The 16,898-nt window shown below is 45.3% G+C and overlaps 1 protein-coding gene and 1 pseudogene across 6 annotated transcripts; one reads left to right on the top strand and one right to left on the bottom strand.

Moving 5' to 3' along the window:
- Positions 1-681: 681 nt before the first annotated feature.
- On the bottom strand, positions 682-11,762 carry LOC309375283 (phospholipase A2 inhibitor NAI-like). Of its 5 annotated transcripts, none has more exons than XM_081920941.1 (6): positions 11,659-11,762; positions 7,339-7,462; positions 6,123-6,239; positions 5,121-5,276; positions 3,811-4,023; positions 682-1,285 (listed from the first exon to the last, which is right to left on the bottom strand). In XM_081920941.1, the coding sequence occupies exons 2-6, from the start codon at positions 7,385-7,387 to the stop codon at positions 1,077-1,079; spliced, it is 744 nt and encodes a 247-aa protein (XP_081777067.1). In that variant the 5' UTR covers positions 7,388-7,462; positions 11,659-11,762; the 3' UTR covers positions 682-1,076. The 5 variants fall into 5 exon arrangements, with proteins under 5 accessions (XP_081777067.1, XP_081777065.1, XP_081777068.1 ...); XM_081920939.1 differs by lacking the exon at positions 11,659-11,762 and adding an exon at positions 11,442-11,577; XM_081920942.1 differs by lacking the exon at positions 11,659-11,762 and adding an exon at positions 11,442-11,577 and having other exon boundaries at positions 3,811-3,957.
- Positions 11,549-16,898, top strand: LOC309375097 (THO complex subunit 2 pseudogene; annotated as a pseudogene). The gene has a single exon. The product of its transcript is annotated as a THO complex subunit 2 pseudogene (transcript).

The raw sequence follows: 16,898 nt of genomic DNA, 5'->3' as shown, positions 1-16,898 counted from the left end.
ACTTATATAATAAGAGAACAGGAAGAATATACATTTAAAGATGATTGGAAAATGTTTAATGAATATATGGGTGAAAAGTGTGTACATTTGAAAATGCTGGCCACATTAAGATAAATTCAACAGTGTAAATAAGTGAATGCAAAGGACCTGAAATAAGTCATCAGGATTGGGGGTAGGATTTACAGACCATTTTAGCTAATAGAGGATGTCTTCCTAAGATATTATTATTGTCGTAGTTATTATTAATGCACTTCATTATCCGCCCTTCACACTAGGGTTGGTAGAGAAAGACGGTCCTTCAGAATTGTGGAGTTGTGGATTTGTTTAAAGTTTTAAACACTAATGTGAGAGCGATCCAGAAATAAACCGGTAACCAGTGCAGCTGTTTTACGTGTGAGGGGGTCATATAAATAAATAAATACACACACACATCATTTGGATTTATTTCTGATAGTACTCACAGTGTGCTGGCATTTTTATCAATATATGAATACTGGCAACTCAATTTATATATATAAATTGGTATGGGTAGGTAGGTATCCAAAAAACACTGTGTTTAACCATCGAGAGAGCCAAACTACATTCAGAGAAAGTGGTGAATGAACAAAAGAGAAGCATAAATGAATGCAGAAGTGCTAATTTAGAGTCAGTTAAAAAACAAAAACAAAAATGAAGCATGCATTCATGTTTTATTTGCTTTATTCCCGGTTGCTATTTTCACTGAGGAAAACAAAGAAACTGGGCTCATCCACACTTGCCTGGAACGCATGGGACGTAGTGGTTTTCTGCTTGCCCCACACTTTCTAGGCATGGGTCTGAGTGGTTTCACCTTTGCACTGCCGCTTTCCTCTGGAAAACCCGCTCTTCGGTGCTAAATCGGAACAAACAGCAATCTACGGGAAAACCCAATTTCTTCTGATTCATTGCTGAATACTGGGTTTCCCTGGGAGTAAGTGGCAGGGCAAACAGATGTGTGGAGAGGCCCTCTATCTGGAAGGCTAAGCTTTGTTAAGAAAAAGTGTTAAGCAGAGCAGGGAATGAATGCAGAGATGGTGCAAGTTTCCCACAGGTGCCTTTTACCAGGGGATCTTCAGGAACAGGAGCCCAGAGAAGATTGGCAGGTAGAACCCAGAGGATCGAGATCCCCTAGAAGGATCTGGGGTACACCTGGCATTTACAACGATAGTATCTTTTTCTTCCAAAATGGGAGGTATGCCTTTGTTCATTGCAGCACAGGTAGACTTGATAGTGCAGCCCTTCATAATTATGTCTCTGAATTCTCCATCTGGAAACGGAAAATGAAATGGGCTGATTATGTAGGAATGTTCAGGGTGGCAGGAGAGGATATATTGTTTATTAATATCCTTCCTAACTTGCGTGAGCAAGTTCCTTTATGTAGCAGAGTTACATTCCCCCTTTTTATATGCACAGCAGATAGCTGGTTGCAGGCTTGTGTGAGCCTCTCACAATAATAATAATAATAATAATAATAATAATAATAATAATAATAATTTATTATTTATACCCCGCCCATCTGGCTGAGCCTCCCCAGCCACTCTGGGCGGCTTCCATAAAAACCAAAAATACAATAAAATATCACACGTTAAAAACTTCCCTGAACAGGGCTGCCTTAAGATGTCTTCTGAATGTCAGGTAGTTGTTTATCGCTTTGACATCTGCTGGAAGGGCGTTCCACAGGGCAGGCACCACTATCAAGAAGGCCCTCTGCCTGGTTCCCTGTAGCTTTGCTTCTCGCAATGAGGGAACCACCAGAAGGCCCTCGGCGCTGGACCTCAGCGCCCGGGCAGAATGATGGGGGTGGAGACGCTCCTTCAGGTATACTGGACCGAGGCCGTTTAGGGCTTTAAAGGTCAGCACCAACACTTTGAATTGTGCTCGGAAACATACTGGGAGCCAATGTAGGTCTTTCAAGACCGGTGTTATATGGTCTCGGCGGCCGCTCCCAGTCACCAGTCTAGCTGCCACATTCTGGATTAGTTGTAGTTTCCGAGTCACCTTCAAAGGTAGCCCCACGTAGAGTGCATTGCAGTAGTCCAAGCGGGAGATAACCAGAGCATGCACCACTCTGGCGAGACAGTCCGCAGGCAGATAGGGTCTCAGCCTACGTACCAGATGGAGCTGGTAAACAGCTGCCCTGGACACAGATTTGACCTGTGCCTCCATGGGCAGCTGTGAGTCCAAAATGACTCCCAGGCTGTGCACCTGGTCCTTCAGGGGCACAGTTACTCCATTCAGGGTATTAAACAATTCAATCTGTCTCAGACTGAATTGTATGTCCCTGGTAAATTCCCTTGAATCCCTCTTAAAAGAATAAAGACGCAACAGTCTTATTCAAAGGCAATAAAAGATGTTGTCAGAGCCACCCGTTTGGTCCCAGCTCACAAGAGACCCAACTCCGATCCGGTTTATTTACAGAAAGTCTTTATTGAATATCATGGTTGCGTTTACATTCCATCTTTGTGACTCTACGTCTGTAACGTTAGACCGCTGAAGTCCCCTCTGAATCTGTCCCGCCGAGGCACCAATTTAAGAGGCTAGTCCTGGACCACCTCTTCCTCTCCTTCCTTTTCCGCAGGGTCTTTCTGCCCCCCTGGGTTCCCCCTCGCCGGGACTCGCCCGAGGCTGAATCCTCTGACGCCTCTGCCCCCCTCCTTCTCGCTTTGGGGCCGGGCTCCTCCCCAGGGCTCTCCTCACTTCCGCGCGCCTCTACATTTGAACTTGGCGCGCGTACGTTGCTTCTGACCTTTCTCTCGACCGCTACACTGCTCCCGGTGCTGCTCTCCACCCCTTCCGGCTGAGCGCCCTGCTCCGATCTCCTTCCCCTGTCTCTTTCTTGCTCTGCTCCCTCTGACACACTGGTAACTCCACCCCCTTCACTCCGTTCCGGCTGAGAAGCCGGCTCCTGTCTCCAACTCCCACTGGGGCTTCTCCCTTCGCTCCCCTGCTCCTCACTGCTTCCCCCTTGTCCCCCCTTTGGTCTGACCAGGGGGGCCCCCTTTTGGGAGTCCTCTGACTCACTGGTCAGACTCATGGACGACCTTTGGGCATCGTCATCCTCCTCCTCATCTCTCTGGGATTCTTCCCCCTCGCTCTCTGTCTCCTCCCCCATCTGCTCTTCTCTCCCTGAAACCCTGACAGATGTTTACTCACAGCACATCACAGTCGGATTCCTGAAGGCAGACTAAGTTACAAATATGTACATGTGGATCTACTCCATATGGGGGAATAATCCCAGTGCTTCTGCTAGCTGAGAGCTACCAGAGCGGTCCTAGCTAGAAGCTGGTCAAACAAAGAAGGAAGTAAAAAAGAGGGAGGTGTGATGCGTGATTCGTCCTTTTGTTACCTGGACAGGTTAGGTCACTCCCACCTCTAGTCACATGCAAAAGGAAGGATGCTCCAGCCAGGAGGAACAGGAAGTTTCGACAGGCTGGACCAAATATTCCCTCGCATGTCTTCTCTAGCGTTACAAGGAATGTTGTTCTTGACTGCCTCTCATGGATCATATCCCACAGATTAGAAAGGAATTATAGTTGCCGGTAACAGCCTCTCCAAACTAGCCTGTGGTTCTTTGGATTTGACTCGGGATCTTTGCCATCCAAAGTAAATGTTCATGCACTGAGCCATGATCCTTTCTTCAGGTGTGGGGTGATCACCTCCCTTTTCTGGTAGAAGCATCCCCTTATATTTTCTGAAAGGCACCCATTTCTTCCATGCGCCGCATCAATCCCAAACCAGTGCAGCTATAAAATGCATGGGGGTTTGGGACTGAAAAGGAGCACTGCATCTTACCGGTTTTTGAGCGTGAGAGCACATCAAAGCAGAACCTCTCCGGTCCAGTACAGTTCACCATATCTGCATTGCATGTGCCAGACCAAGAGTAGCAGGAAGGACACTGCTTTCCATTGGCTTTCGGATTTATTCGTTGCGCTGAAAGCAGGGATGGGGTAGGGGAGTGGAGAAGATTCTCAGTCTGAAGGATTGGAGAAGAAAGCAACAGAGATGCTACAGAAGACAACCAATTTGAACACACCCACCCACCCCAGGACTCAAGTCACTGAGAATAAATTCTACTCGGGTTTATGATGGTCATCAATTTATGAATCCAGCAACAAGTGCAATGAAATTATTTATTATTATTATTATTATTATTATTATTATTATTATTATTATTATTATTAATACTTAAATTTCTATACCACATTTCCCACGGGCACAAGGTGGCGTGGTTCACCCACTCTTCATTTAAGCCTCACAACAACCCTGTAAAGTAGGCTAGGCTGGGAGATGTTGACTGGCCTAAGGGCACCCACTGAACTTCATGGCTGAGCAGGGATTTGAACCTTGGTCTCCAAGATCATAGACTCATAGAGTTGGAAGGGACCGCGAGGATAATCCAGTCCAACCCCCTGCAATGCAGGAATCTTTTGCCCAATGTGGGGCTTGAACCCACAACCCTGTGATGGCCTGGGACCCGGGCTCAGACTTGGAACCAGAGGTGTCTCAGTCCGCACCGGATCCTCTGCCTCAGGCGGCAGCTGAACCAAGTCTGGGGCCCGATTCTGAAGAGCCCCAGTCTGCGCAGGTTCCCCTGCAACAAGCACCAGCTGGGCTGAGACAGGGGCTGAGACAGATAAGGGGATTACCTCATTGCCTTCAGCTGGGCCATCACTTACAGCTGCTCCACTACCAGTTGGGTCAGGAGAGGCTGAGGCGGCCTCTGGGTCTAGTAACCCACTGACATCTCCCGAGCTGCAGAGACTGAGGTCTGAGAGAAGGAGAGACCTGAGTACTCGCAGGAGGAGTGCTCGCCTTCGGGCGAGACAGGGAGGTGAGTCACCAGGGATCAAGACCTGGCCCACCATTCTAACCACTGTGCCACACTGGCTCTCAACGTGATGCGACCTTCGGAATGCAGCGTTGCAGAAAGTGCCAGCCTGCAAGCTATGGCCATCTGTCATGGATGCTTCAGTTGAGATTCCTGAATTGCAGGGGGTTGGACTAGATGACCCTCAGGTCCCTTTCAACTCTAAGATTCTATGATTCTACGAAAAGGAAATAGTGGTGGTAGGACAGGGGGAAGAGAAAACATATGCACTTACAGCGTGGAGGGACTATCAATGCACAGTCATTGCCAGTGCAACACTTCAGACTGGTCCTTATGCTTTTCCCCTTCCCTATAGTCATGTGCTTTGGGGGATAACGGCACTTCTCAGAGGATGCGCAGCCTCTCACTACAGTCTGAAGCACCTTGCCATCTGCAGAAGAGAAGAGAAAGAGGTTCATTCAGTAACAATGAAAGCATCCACCTTATTTCACACAATATTAAGAGTGGTTGATGTGAATAGGGGTAAGGTACAATGGCCTTCTCTCCTCTGTTTTTAAAAACTGAGGTTTTTCTCTTCTCCCTCCTCTCTCCCTTGTGAATAAATTATATTTTTCTCTTCTTTCCAAGCCTAACCTCCCCTCTCAGACCCCTGGAAGCCGCAAGGCTTCTCTATCTGTTGGCAGAGCTACGGGCCTTGAGACAAAGCAGAGGAATGGGGACTCTAGTGATTCAAGACAGCTTGATAAGGTGGGCAGTAGAGAATGCAACATTTATATGGGATAGTAGAATTAGCTAAAGAATGCAGACCCTCTAAGTGTCCCTATTTCCCAGGGACAGTCCCGGATTTACAGAAGCCGTCCCGGTTTCTGATTTGATCCCGGAATGTCCCGCATTTCCTTAGGACCTCCCTGTTTTCATCTGAGAAAAGTTGGATGGTATGACAACACAACTTTGATGAAATATAGGACCATGCTTTATTGAATATAGGACCATGCTTCTGTAACCATTGAAAATGTACACGTGTGCAGATGATCCCTCAAGTAACTTATGCATATTCATAACATGTGTTCATGTGAAACTTTGTAGATAAAAATGAGCTTCTTGCATTTGCTTGGTGCGCAGAATCTTGGAGTGTTAACTCTCTGTGCCTCTTTCTTGCTTAAGCTTGAAATAAACCTTTTTCTATCGTTCCACCCTGACAGTGTTTTCCTCTCTTTGTGTGTGGTCCTTTCCTGGTTTGGTGGGTTTAATTGTGTGTATGTCCCTTTACACTTACCTATAATACTTTCAAGAAACACAACAATGCAAGTATCTTGGCCCTCAACGCAGGTCTTCATCTTGCCCATGCAATTGGTGCCAACATCAGTACAAGTTTCACACTCCAAAGAATTACCTGGAAGAAGGAAGAAAAGTGATCCTTTTGGTGGGGTATGAAATAGAGCCAACCCTCTTGACTCCTTTAAGCATTGCATGGTTGCTTGCCATCCCAGTCTCCAAACATTGTGAGATTCCAGAGGTTCCTGGCTCTTCCCCAAGGTTCGTGTTTCCTTTGGGATGAGGGATAGCGGAGATTGTGCTGCCTTTATGATGCAGTGGTACCTTGGTTGTCAAACGGCTTGGCTCCCAAACAAATCGGTTCCCGAACAAATTGACTCCTGAACACCGCAAACTTGGAAGTGTTCCAGTTTGCGAACATTTTTGGGAAGCCAAACGTTCAACACGGCTTCTGCAGCTTCCAATTGAGTGCAGGAAGCTCTTGCAGCCGATCGGAAGCCACGCCTTGGTTTTCGAACAGTTCCAGCAGACTTACAGACTCTCAGAACAGATTAAGTTCGAGAACCAAGGTACCACTGTATATGGTTTATTTAGACATATATACAACCAGAGACTGCAATGGAGGGGTTCACAGCATTAGCACCCCAAAAGGGTCTAGCTGCAGCCTTGGATTCAAGCAGTCTTGCTGGCTTCCAGCCGCTAGCACACATAACTCAACTCTCAAGTCTGGCCTTTGTCTTTCTAACTCCCAGTGAGTTGAGGGAGAGGGAGCCACCTATTTTTTTATCTGCACAGAGCCACTTCTTTTGTTACCTTAATGACCCATACTTAGAGGGCCTCACCAGAAAGCTAGCTCAATGATTCCAAGAATGGAATCTGTGCCAGAGCCAGGAATTAGAAGGGGCTCAGCAGGCCAGACCTTTGGCCTCTCTAGCTCAGTATTGTTTACACTGACGGACAACAGCCCTCCCAGGATGGGTTCCCTCCTGACTCTACTTGGGGATGCCAGGGACTGACTCTGAGACATTCTGCATGCAAAGCAGGTGTTCTGCCACCAAGCCGTGACCCTTCTTTCAAGATTTTTTGGAAACACGGACTCTAAAGAGCCTCTACTCAGGAGATTTTAAATTCTTTCCTTCCAACTCTGCGACAACAAACACTCAACAAACACTCCGTCTTGCATGCCCATCTCCAACTTGCTCCCAGCTACTTCTTACCCTTTGTCAGAAGTACGAAGAAGAGGAAAGATCTCAGGAGAGTCTGCATCCTGGTGGGACTGCCACGGGGGACAAGCAGTGGAGAAACTCTCTATGATGAAACAAATTTTCTGGCACCAAGAGCCTGCAAGAGTATGCAGAGGGAAATGTCTGTATGTCAAATGGCAACTTCCCGCAGTGTGCATGTATACATTTGATAAGGCGTAAACAGAGACTTGCTCGTAATCTTCAGAAGCAGAGGGATGATACAATTCTCCTCACTTGGCAGAATGTTTACCACGTGTGTTTGTTTGTGTGTGTGTGTGTGTGTGTGTGTGTGTGTGTGTAAGATGTGTAAACTACTAACCCTTACCCATTCAATAACTTGGATCTCAAATATCTGAATGAGCACTTCCCTTCCTATAATCCAGCCTGAGGAATAAGATCAGCAAAGAAGCCACCTTTCTTACATGTTTGGAGGGCAACAACTCAGTTGAGGGTCTTCTCAGTGATGGCTCCATGAATGTCAGACTCCCTTCCCACATGCTATAACCTATCCACAGATGTTTTTGTGTAGTGTGACTAATAAATACAAATAATGCAATGATAATGATGTATATATTATATTGTATTGTATTATACTGTACTGTATTGTATTGTATTGTATCGTATTAATAAATTAGAACATTTGACATAGGATGACAGCAGAGATGTTCCATGGGGAAGAAATATCTTCTTATATTTCCATTTGAAATTCCTGGGATGGCAGATCATCACAACCTGCTGCACTCAGGGGCACTTTGAGCATGAGCAGCAACAGCTATAGAATCAAGAGCTGGCTTTTCTAACTGATTTAAGGGTCATTTTCAATGTGACCCATATCAAGAGTACATCCAATTCACCCCATTAATATATGAGTTGCTGTTGGGTTTTAAATATATATATATATGAAAATTTGCAGGTAAATGTGTATTTTATCTCAATATTTGCAATTCTGAACCTATCATATCAGGAAATATGCATTTTGGTACATTTTTCAAGCTGAAAACTATCACAAAAATAATAAGAAATACAAAATCTGAAGTATACATTTTAACTGAGGTATTAATGAGAGAGGTGTGAATTAAGTTTGTTTGCTTTTAAGAAAAGCAAAGTTCTCCATCACTAGTTCTTAAAAAACAAAACAGGGATGTTTCCATACCCTCCAACATTTCTCCAATGAAAATAGGGATGTCCCATTCCATGATGATAATTTTAATATTTATATCTCACACATATTACTCGGTTGCCCCCGCCACTCTGAACAGCTTCCAACATATATAAAAGCATAATAAAACATTAAACATTTAAAAACTTTCTCTATACAGGTTTGCCATCAGACAGTGGGGAGGCAGGGTGTGTTGGATAACTCCATAACCTCCAACATTTCACCAGTGAAAATAAAGGTAAAGGTAAAGGGACCCCTGACTATTAGGTCCAGTCGTGACCGACTCTGGGGTTGCGGCGCTCATCTCACTTTATTGGTCGAGGGAGCCGGCGTTCAGCTTCCAGGTCATGTGGCCAGCATGACTAAGCCACTTCTGGCAAACAAGAGCAGCACACGGAAACGCCGTTTACCTCCCCGCCAGAGCGGCACCTATTTATCTACTTGCACTTTGACGTTCTTTCGAACTGCTAGGGTGGCAGAAGCAGGGACCGAGCAACGGGAGCTCACCCCGTAGCAGAGATTCGAACCGCCGACCTTCTGATCGGCAAGTCCTAGGCTCCATGGTTTAACCCACAGCGCCACGCGGGACATCCTAAAGAAAAGTGGGACATTCCAGGATCAAATCAGAAACTGGGGCAGCTTCTCTAAATCCGGGACGTCCCTGGAAAATAGGGACACTTGGAGGGTCTGGACAATTCAAGGCAGTCCTTGGACTACCCTCATAGCAAATGTACATTATGCGCTGTATTTTCAAGCGAATCTAGGTCGGGCTGGTTGTTGTTTTAATTGCAGGCAGAAATGCAAGCTTAGGGGGGAAATACAGAAATGTGCAAGACGAGATGGACTGGAGATAGGAATTTATCTATCTTTGCCCCAAGAATAGGAATGAGTTAAAGCAGTCTCCTACAGCAAGGTAGGGGGACTTCTGGCCCATGGGTCTAATGAAGTCTCCCCATTAGACTTTGCGAGGCTCATTGTAAAACATCTGCACTGTTTGCCAGTCTGCTTCTGGGCCCATTTCAAGATGCTCATGCACTTAAAGTCCTAATCAGCTCAGGCCCCAAATACCTGAAAGGCTTCCTCCTCTCCTATTGACACCCTTGGCAAGGGAGAACAAGCCCTACTGCTTGTCCCACCACCCTCAAAAGCACAGTGGCAGCGGCGGCCGCACAGGAGCGGGCGATCTTTTCACAAACCGCTTCGAGATCTTTTACAACCGAGAAGTATATGCCTTTATGAAATTAATAAGAAGAACGAACAAATGAATTCTCCGTGGCAGGCAGCCACTGAGGCCACGTCAACGCCCTGCATTTAGAGATCTAGAATACCAGTTTAAACAGTTATGGCTTCTTCCCCCAAAGGATTCTGGGAGATGGGCCTGAACTTCATAGGCAGTGTCCTGACCAGGGCCATCCCAAGGCATTTTGGTGCCTGAGGCGAACTACAAAAATGCCGCCCTATGCCCTGCGGAGAAGGAGGAGCTAGTCAAGGTCTGAAACAAGAGGGGAGCAAGATCTGCTTCAGGATCTGCTGCCCCCGTTAATCCTGCCATCGGAGGCTGATGCCACACGTTGCCTCATGGGTGGGCCGGCCCTGGTACAGGCTCATAAAAGGCATCCTTGAAGCCCTACCAACCAGGGCCCTAAATGGCCTCAGTCCAGTATACCTGAAGGAGTGTCTCCACCCACATCGTTCTGCCCAGACACTGAGGTCCACCGCCGGGGGCCTTCTGGCGGTTCCCTCATTGCCAGATGCCAAGTTACAGGGAACCAGGCAGAGGGCCTTCTCGGTCCTGGCACCTGCCCTGTGGAACACCCTTCCACCAGATGTCAAAGAGAAGAACAACTACCAGACTTTTAGAAGAATCTGAAGGCAGCCCTGTTTATGGAAGCTTTGAATGTTTAACAGATTTTAATGTTTAACAGACCACTATATTTTAATACTTTGTTGAAAGAAGCCGCCCAGAGTGGCTTGGGAAACCCAGCCAGATGGGCGGGGTATGAATAATAAATTATGTATTATTATAATATAAAAAAATTAAACTAAGCTGGTGCCAAAACAGTGCCGTGGAGATGCCTGCATGGTGTCAACCATACTAAAACAGCAATGCACACAAGTGCAAAAACATTCAGAGAAATCGGCTGCAACCTTCCAACAGCTTGACCTCACCCACAGAGGTGCTCTCCATCGCCTCCTGAGACAGACAGAGGCCAACAATACAATACTGGCATCAGATATTGATATGTCATTGAAATAAACAGTGTAGCATTTTCTTTGCAGGATGGAAAAACGGCACAGTTTCAAGATAGCCTATTTAAAAAAAGACACCAGTTTCTGCAAGGTTTGGAACTGCCAGCATCAACCCCTTTTTAACAGCCCACAACCTTTTTGGGCTTTCCTGGTTGTCGGTCCTCAGGGCACGGAAGTGAGACTCTGGAAACCTCGCCAGTAATGCTGGCTTAATCACTCTGGAAACTGCATCAGACCATTGCTCCATCGAGCTGAGTATTGTCAGCACTGACCGGCAGCGGCCCTCCAGCTTTTCAGAAAAGAAGACATTCCCAGGACGCCGGGGATTAAAACTGATACGATTTGCGTGCAATGCGTGTGCTTCGCCGCTAAGCTGCAGCCTTTCCCCCCTTTTGCAGATGGTTGGAAGAAGCAGAAATACGAGAGAGGAACCAGAATCACGAAAGCAGCAGCAGCTGCAGGACTGCTTTTAGCAAGGAGGGAGGCTAAAGCCAGCTGCAGGTGCCCGCGCGTGTTTTTGGGGGCTTCTAAGTGGGGACCCCGCAAACTTTGGCACGCACTCTTTCTCCCTTGCACTATGTCCCCCTCCCCTGCCCCGCTACAAACTCAAGGCGGGCGGGTGGCTGTTGCCACAGCTTAAAGGGATTGGAAGGTGTTTTGAGCTCGCCTTCAGTTCCCTGCAAAGCGGCTGGAGTCTTCCTGGAGAGTAGGCATCCGCTTTGGTGCCGTTCCTCCCGGGGGAGCCCCGCGCTGCCCCTGCTTCTAGTCCGCGCCATGTCGCAGAGGGAGCCCAGGTTCTCCCGCCTTCGAAAGCCGCCTCTCCCTCCTCCCCGTCCTCGTCCTCCTTCGCCGCCCACTTTCCCGTCATGCTCGTCCCCTCTGACCTCCGGCTTTCGGCGCCACACCACGAAAATGGCGGCGGGAGCAGCGGCCTCGGCGGTGCAGTCCAGGGCGGCGGATCTCCCTGCCGAATGGATCAAGAACTGGGACAAATCGGGCAAGACCGAATTCTTGCAGCATTGTCGTAATCTGTCTGAAAATGTCACTTTCAGAGGTATCCAGCAGGCTTTATATGAGTTTGCATCCCATGTTGTCAAGGGAAACCTAAAGCATGACCAAGCATCCAGTGTTTTGAAGGATGTAATAGAATTGCGGGAAGACATGCCCTCCATCCTGGCAGATGTCTTTTGCATTTTGGATATTGAAACTAGTTGCTTAGAAGAAAAAAGCAAGAGGGATCAGTTCATGCAGTTGGTGTCAGCATGTTTGTACTTGGTTTCAGATACTATACTAAAAGAACGTCTGGACCCAGAAACATTAGAATCATTAGGGCTGATCAAGCAGTCTCAGCAGTTTAATCAGAAATCTGTGAAAATCAAGACAAAACTTTTCTATAAGCAACAGAAATTCAATTTATTAAGAGAAGAGAATGAAGGTTATGCAAAACTGATTGCTGAACTGGGCCAAGATTTATCTGGCAATATCACTAGTGAACTGATCTTAGAAAATATCAAATCTTTAATAGGGTGTTTCAACCTTGATCCCAATAGAGTGTTGGATATTATTTTAGAAGTCTATGAATGCAGGCCAGAGTATGATGGATTCTTTGTGCCTTTGATAGAATCTTACATGTACATGTGTGAACCTCAAACACTCTGCCATATCCTTGGATTCAAATTCAAGTGTTATCAGGAGCCAAATGGAGAGACACCTGTTTCTTTGTATAGAGTTGCTGCAGTACTTTTGCAAAGCAATCTGATAGATTTGGAAGACCTTTATGTACATCTCCTTCCAGCAGACAACACTATTATTGAAGAACATAAACGAGAAATTGGAGAAGCCAAACTAATTGTGAGGAAGCTTACAGTTGTTGTATTATCTTCTGAAAAGACTGAAGAGAAAGATAAGGAAAAGGAAGAGGAGAAAACAGAAAAACCACCTGATAACCAGAAACTGGGCTTATTAGAAGCAATGTTAAAAATTGGTGACTGGCAACATGCACAAAACATTATGGACCAGATGCCTCCATTTTATGCAACTTCACACAAACCTATTGCTGTTGCTCTTTGTCACCTTCTTCATGTGATGATTGAACCTCTCTACAGAAGAGTTGGAGTACCCAAAGGTGCCAAAGGGACACCAATTTTTCCTTTGCAAAACAAGAGAGCACCCAAGCAAGTAGAAAGTTTTGAAGATTTAAGCAAGGAAGTGATCAACATGCTTTGTTACCTTGGCCCCCATCTCTCTCATGACCCCATATTGTTTGCAAAAGTAGTGCGTCTTGGAAAAGCATTTATGAAAGAGCAGCAAGCAGATGCAGGCAAGCAAAAGGATAAAGAGAAAATGGACTTATTATTCAGCTGTTTGCTGAGTATTACCGACCAGGTTTTGCTTCCTTCTCTTTCTTTGATGGGTTGTAATGCATGCATCTCTGAGGAACTCTGGGGGATGTTTAAAACATTTCCATACCAGTATCGGTATCGCCTCTATGGACAGTGGAAGAATGAAACCTACAATAGTCACCCACTACTGGTGAGAGTTAAAGCTCAGACAATTGACCGAGCCAAACACATTATGAAGCGTTTAACCAAGGAAAACGTAAAGCCATCTGGAAGACAAATAGGAAAACTGAGCCACAGCAACCCAACCATTTTATTTGATTATATTTTGTCTCAGATACAGAAGTATGATAATTTAATCACCCCAGTTGTCGACTCATTGAAATACCTCACTTCATTGAACTATGATGTCTTGGCATATTGCATAATTGAAGCACTGGCTAATCCTGAGAAGGAGAGGATGAAACACGATGACACCACAATCTCCAGTTGGCTTCAAAGTTTAGCTAGCTTCTCTGGTGCTGTTTTTCGAAAATACCCTATAGAACTAGCTGGTCTGCTTCAGTATGTGGCAAACCAGCTAAAGGCTGGGAAAAGCTTTGACCTGCTTATTTTGAAAGAGGTGGTACAAAAAATGGCTGGAATAGAAATCACTGAAGAGATGACAATGGACCAGCTAGAGGCCATGACTGGGGGAGAGCAGCTGAAAGCAGAGGGTGGATATTTTGGGCAGATCAGAAACACTAAGAAATCTTCTCAGAGATTAAAAGATGCACTTTTAGACCACGATCTTGCCCTTCCACTGTGCCTTCTCATGGCTCAACAGAGAAATGGAGTGATATTTCAAGAAGGAGGGGAGAAACATTTGAAGCTGGTGGGAAAGCTCTATGATCAGTGCCATGATACTCTGGTACAATTTGGTGGATTTTTGGCATCTAATTTAAGCACAGATGACTATATTAAGCGAGTGCCTTCTATTGATGTTCTCTGTAATGAGTTCCACACCCCTCACGATGCTGCATTTTTCCTTTCACGGCCTATGTATGCACATCACATTTCATCAAAATATGATGAATTGAAAAAGGCTGAGAAAGGGAACAAACAGCAGCAGAAAGTTCACAAATACATTACAGCGTGTGAGCTTGTGATGGCCCCTGTTCATGACTCGGTGATCTCCTTGCACATCCCAAAGGTCTGGGATGATATCAGTCCACAGTTCTATGCTACGTTCTGGTCACTGACAATGTATGACCTTGCTGTGCCACATAGTAGCTACGAACGGGAAGTCAACAAACTCAAAGTCCAGATGAAAGCTATTGATGACAACCCGGAAATGCCTCTGAACAAAAAGAAAAAAGAAAAAGAGCGCTGTACAGTTCTTCAGGACAAGCTTCTTGAAGAGGAAAAGAAACAGTTAGAGCACGTGCAAAGAGTTCTGCAGAGACTGAAGCTGGAAAAGGATAATTGGCTTCTTGCAAAGTCCACCAAAAATGAGACTATAACAAAATTTCTGCAGTTGTGTATATTTCCTCGGTGTATCTTTTCTGCCATTGATGCTGTTTACTGCGCTCGCTTTGTGGAACTGGTGCATCAACAGAAAACACCAAACTTTTCAACACTTCTTTGTTATGACAGAGTATTCTCTGATATAATCTATACTGTAGCCAGCTGTACTGAAAATGAAGCTAGTCGATATGGCAGGTTTCTCTGCTGCATGCTTGCTACTGTAACTCGGTGGCATAGTGATAGAGCCATATATGAAAAGGTGTGTGGCAACTATCCCGGCTTTCTCACCATATTACGGGCAACTGGTTTTGATGGTGGGAACAAAGCTGACCAGTTAGATTATGAAAATTTTCGGCATGTGGTACACAAGTGGCATTATAAGTTAACCAAGGCATCTGTACACTGCCTGGAAACCGGTGAATATGCACACATCAGAAATATCCTGATAGTGCTGATCAAAATCCTGCCATGGTACCCCAAAGTTTTGAACTTGGGCCAGGCTTTGGAGAGAAGAGTCCATAAGATCTGCCAAGAGGAGAAAGAGAAGAGACCTGATCTATATGCATTAGCGATGGGCTATTCAGGACAGTTGAAAAATAGAAAAAATTGCATGATCCCTGAAAATGATTTCCATCACAAAGACCCACCCACCAAGAATGCAGTACCTACAACAGTGCAAAATGGGCCCGGAGGAGCTGGGCTGGCTTCTTCACTCACAGTAAATGCAGCTAAACTGGAAGAAACCACAGCTGAGGAGACTGATAAATTATTAAAGGAGAAATCTCAGGGTGCTGCTAAAGTGATCAATAAAGCTGCCAGTGCAACACCAAAGCTGACCCCAAGCAATGGTAGCAATGCTTTCAACAGCAAAGTTATAAAAGAAAAAGAAGAGAAAGAGAAATGCGGGAAGGAAAAAGAGAAGGAGAAAAAAGAGAAAACTCCAGCTGCCACTCCTGAGGCCAAAACACTTGGGAAGGATGGGAAAGATAAACCAAAGGAAGAAAGGGTGAACAAAGAAGACAAAGCAAGAGATAGCAAGGAAAAGACACCTAAGTCTGATAAAGAGAAGGAAAAGAACAAGAGAGAAGAAAAGTCATCAAAGGATGAAAAATCCAAGATCATTGAGACCAATGCTGAGTCAAAGTCAGCTGCAGAAAAGGAGAAAGAGAAGGAGCCGTCCAGAGAGAGAGAAGTAACCAAGGATGTGAAATCCAAGGAAAACATTAGAGGAGGAAGAGAGAAGGCTCCAGTAGTTGGGTCCTTGAAGTCACCTGTTCCCCGATCAGAAGCATCGGAGTGTGAAAGGGAACAAAAACGTCGCAAAGTTGATACCCATTCTATTCCATCACGTTCCTCAACGGTAAAGGACAACCTCAGCGAACTCAAGGACTCTTCAGCAAAGCACTGCATTAACCACTCAACTCCAACACTGCCCATGAGTAAAGAGAGAGAAGTGGACAAGAAAGATTTGGACAAGTCAAGGGAAAGCTCCAGAGAGAGAGAGAAGAAAGATGAAAAGGAAAGGAAAGATCGAAAAAGGGATCATTCAAATAGTGATCGGGAAGTGCCTCAGGATTCAACCAAACGTCGCAAAGAGGAAAATGGAACAACTGGTTCTTCCAAACATAGTAAGAGTGAAATTTCCTCTGATTCTCCTCACTCCAATGGGAAGGAAAAGGACAAAAGCAAATCAAAATCTTCAGGCAAAGAGAAAGGAGACTCAGTAAAAGTTGAAAAGATGGAGAAAAGCTCTGGTAGCAAAAAGGAGCCCAGACATGATAAGGAGAAAACAGAGAAAAAAGAGAAACGGGACAGTACTGGAGGAAAAGAAGAAAAGAAACACTTATCAGAGTTGCTGCCAAGTATTCTCTTAAAATGAGAAGATACTGAGGTGTGACCATATATGTACTTTCCGGAATATACATTGCACAGAAGATTGTGAATAAAGAGGACCCACCTGCATCTCCTTAAATTATTCAGTTCTCTGCTTTATTTCCCCCTCATTGCTGAAGATTTGATTGTTGAGTTGTACATTTCTGTATTTTTGTTGGTTAGCTTCTTATTATTTTCAGTACCTGGCTGAAAGTGTTACACGTTCCATATTTTAGCACAATGTGCTACAAATTGTTGTCATTGTGCAAATGAAGTTTATACGTGGACAGAGTTCCACATTAGGTTACCCTAAATACTGCCTGATTTCAGCAATCCTTTTCAGATGGAATTGAAACATTTGCTGTGTTTGAAAACACAACAAATAAACAGTTGGTGAGCCTTTGGAA

This window comes from Podarcis melisellensis (assembly GCF_964234715.1).
Source record: "Podarcis melisellensis genome assembly, chromosome: 8".
NCBI lineage: Eukaryota > Metazoa > Chordata > Lepidosauria > Squamata > Lacertidae > Podarcis > Podarcis melisellensis.
The sequence above is the reverse complement of the archived record's forward strand: the minus strand, read 5'-3'. Positions and strand labels throughout refer to the sequence as shown.

Bases quoted from the DNA above. Each gene is read 5' to 3' on its own strand.
- LOC309375283 (XM_081920941.1), bottom strand. From the start codon at position 7,387: ATGCAGACTCTCCTGAGATCTTTCCTCTTCTTCGTACTTCTGACAAAG. The intron at 6,240-7,338 runs GTAAGAAGTAGC...TCCTTCTTCCAG, and splicing joins CTTCGTACTTCTGACAAAGG to GTAATTCTTTGGAGTGTGAA. The intron at 5,277-6,122 runs GTAAGTGTAAAG...TCTCTTCTGCAG, and splicing joins GTTTCTTGAAAGTATTATAG to ATGGCAAGGTGCTTCAGACT.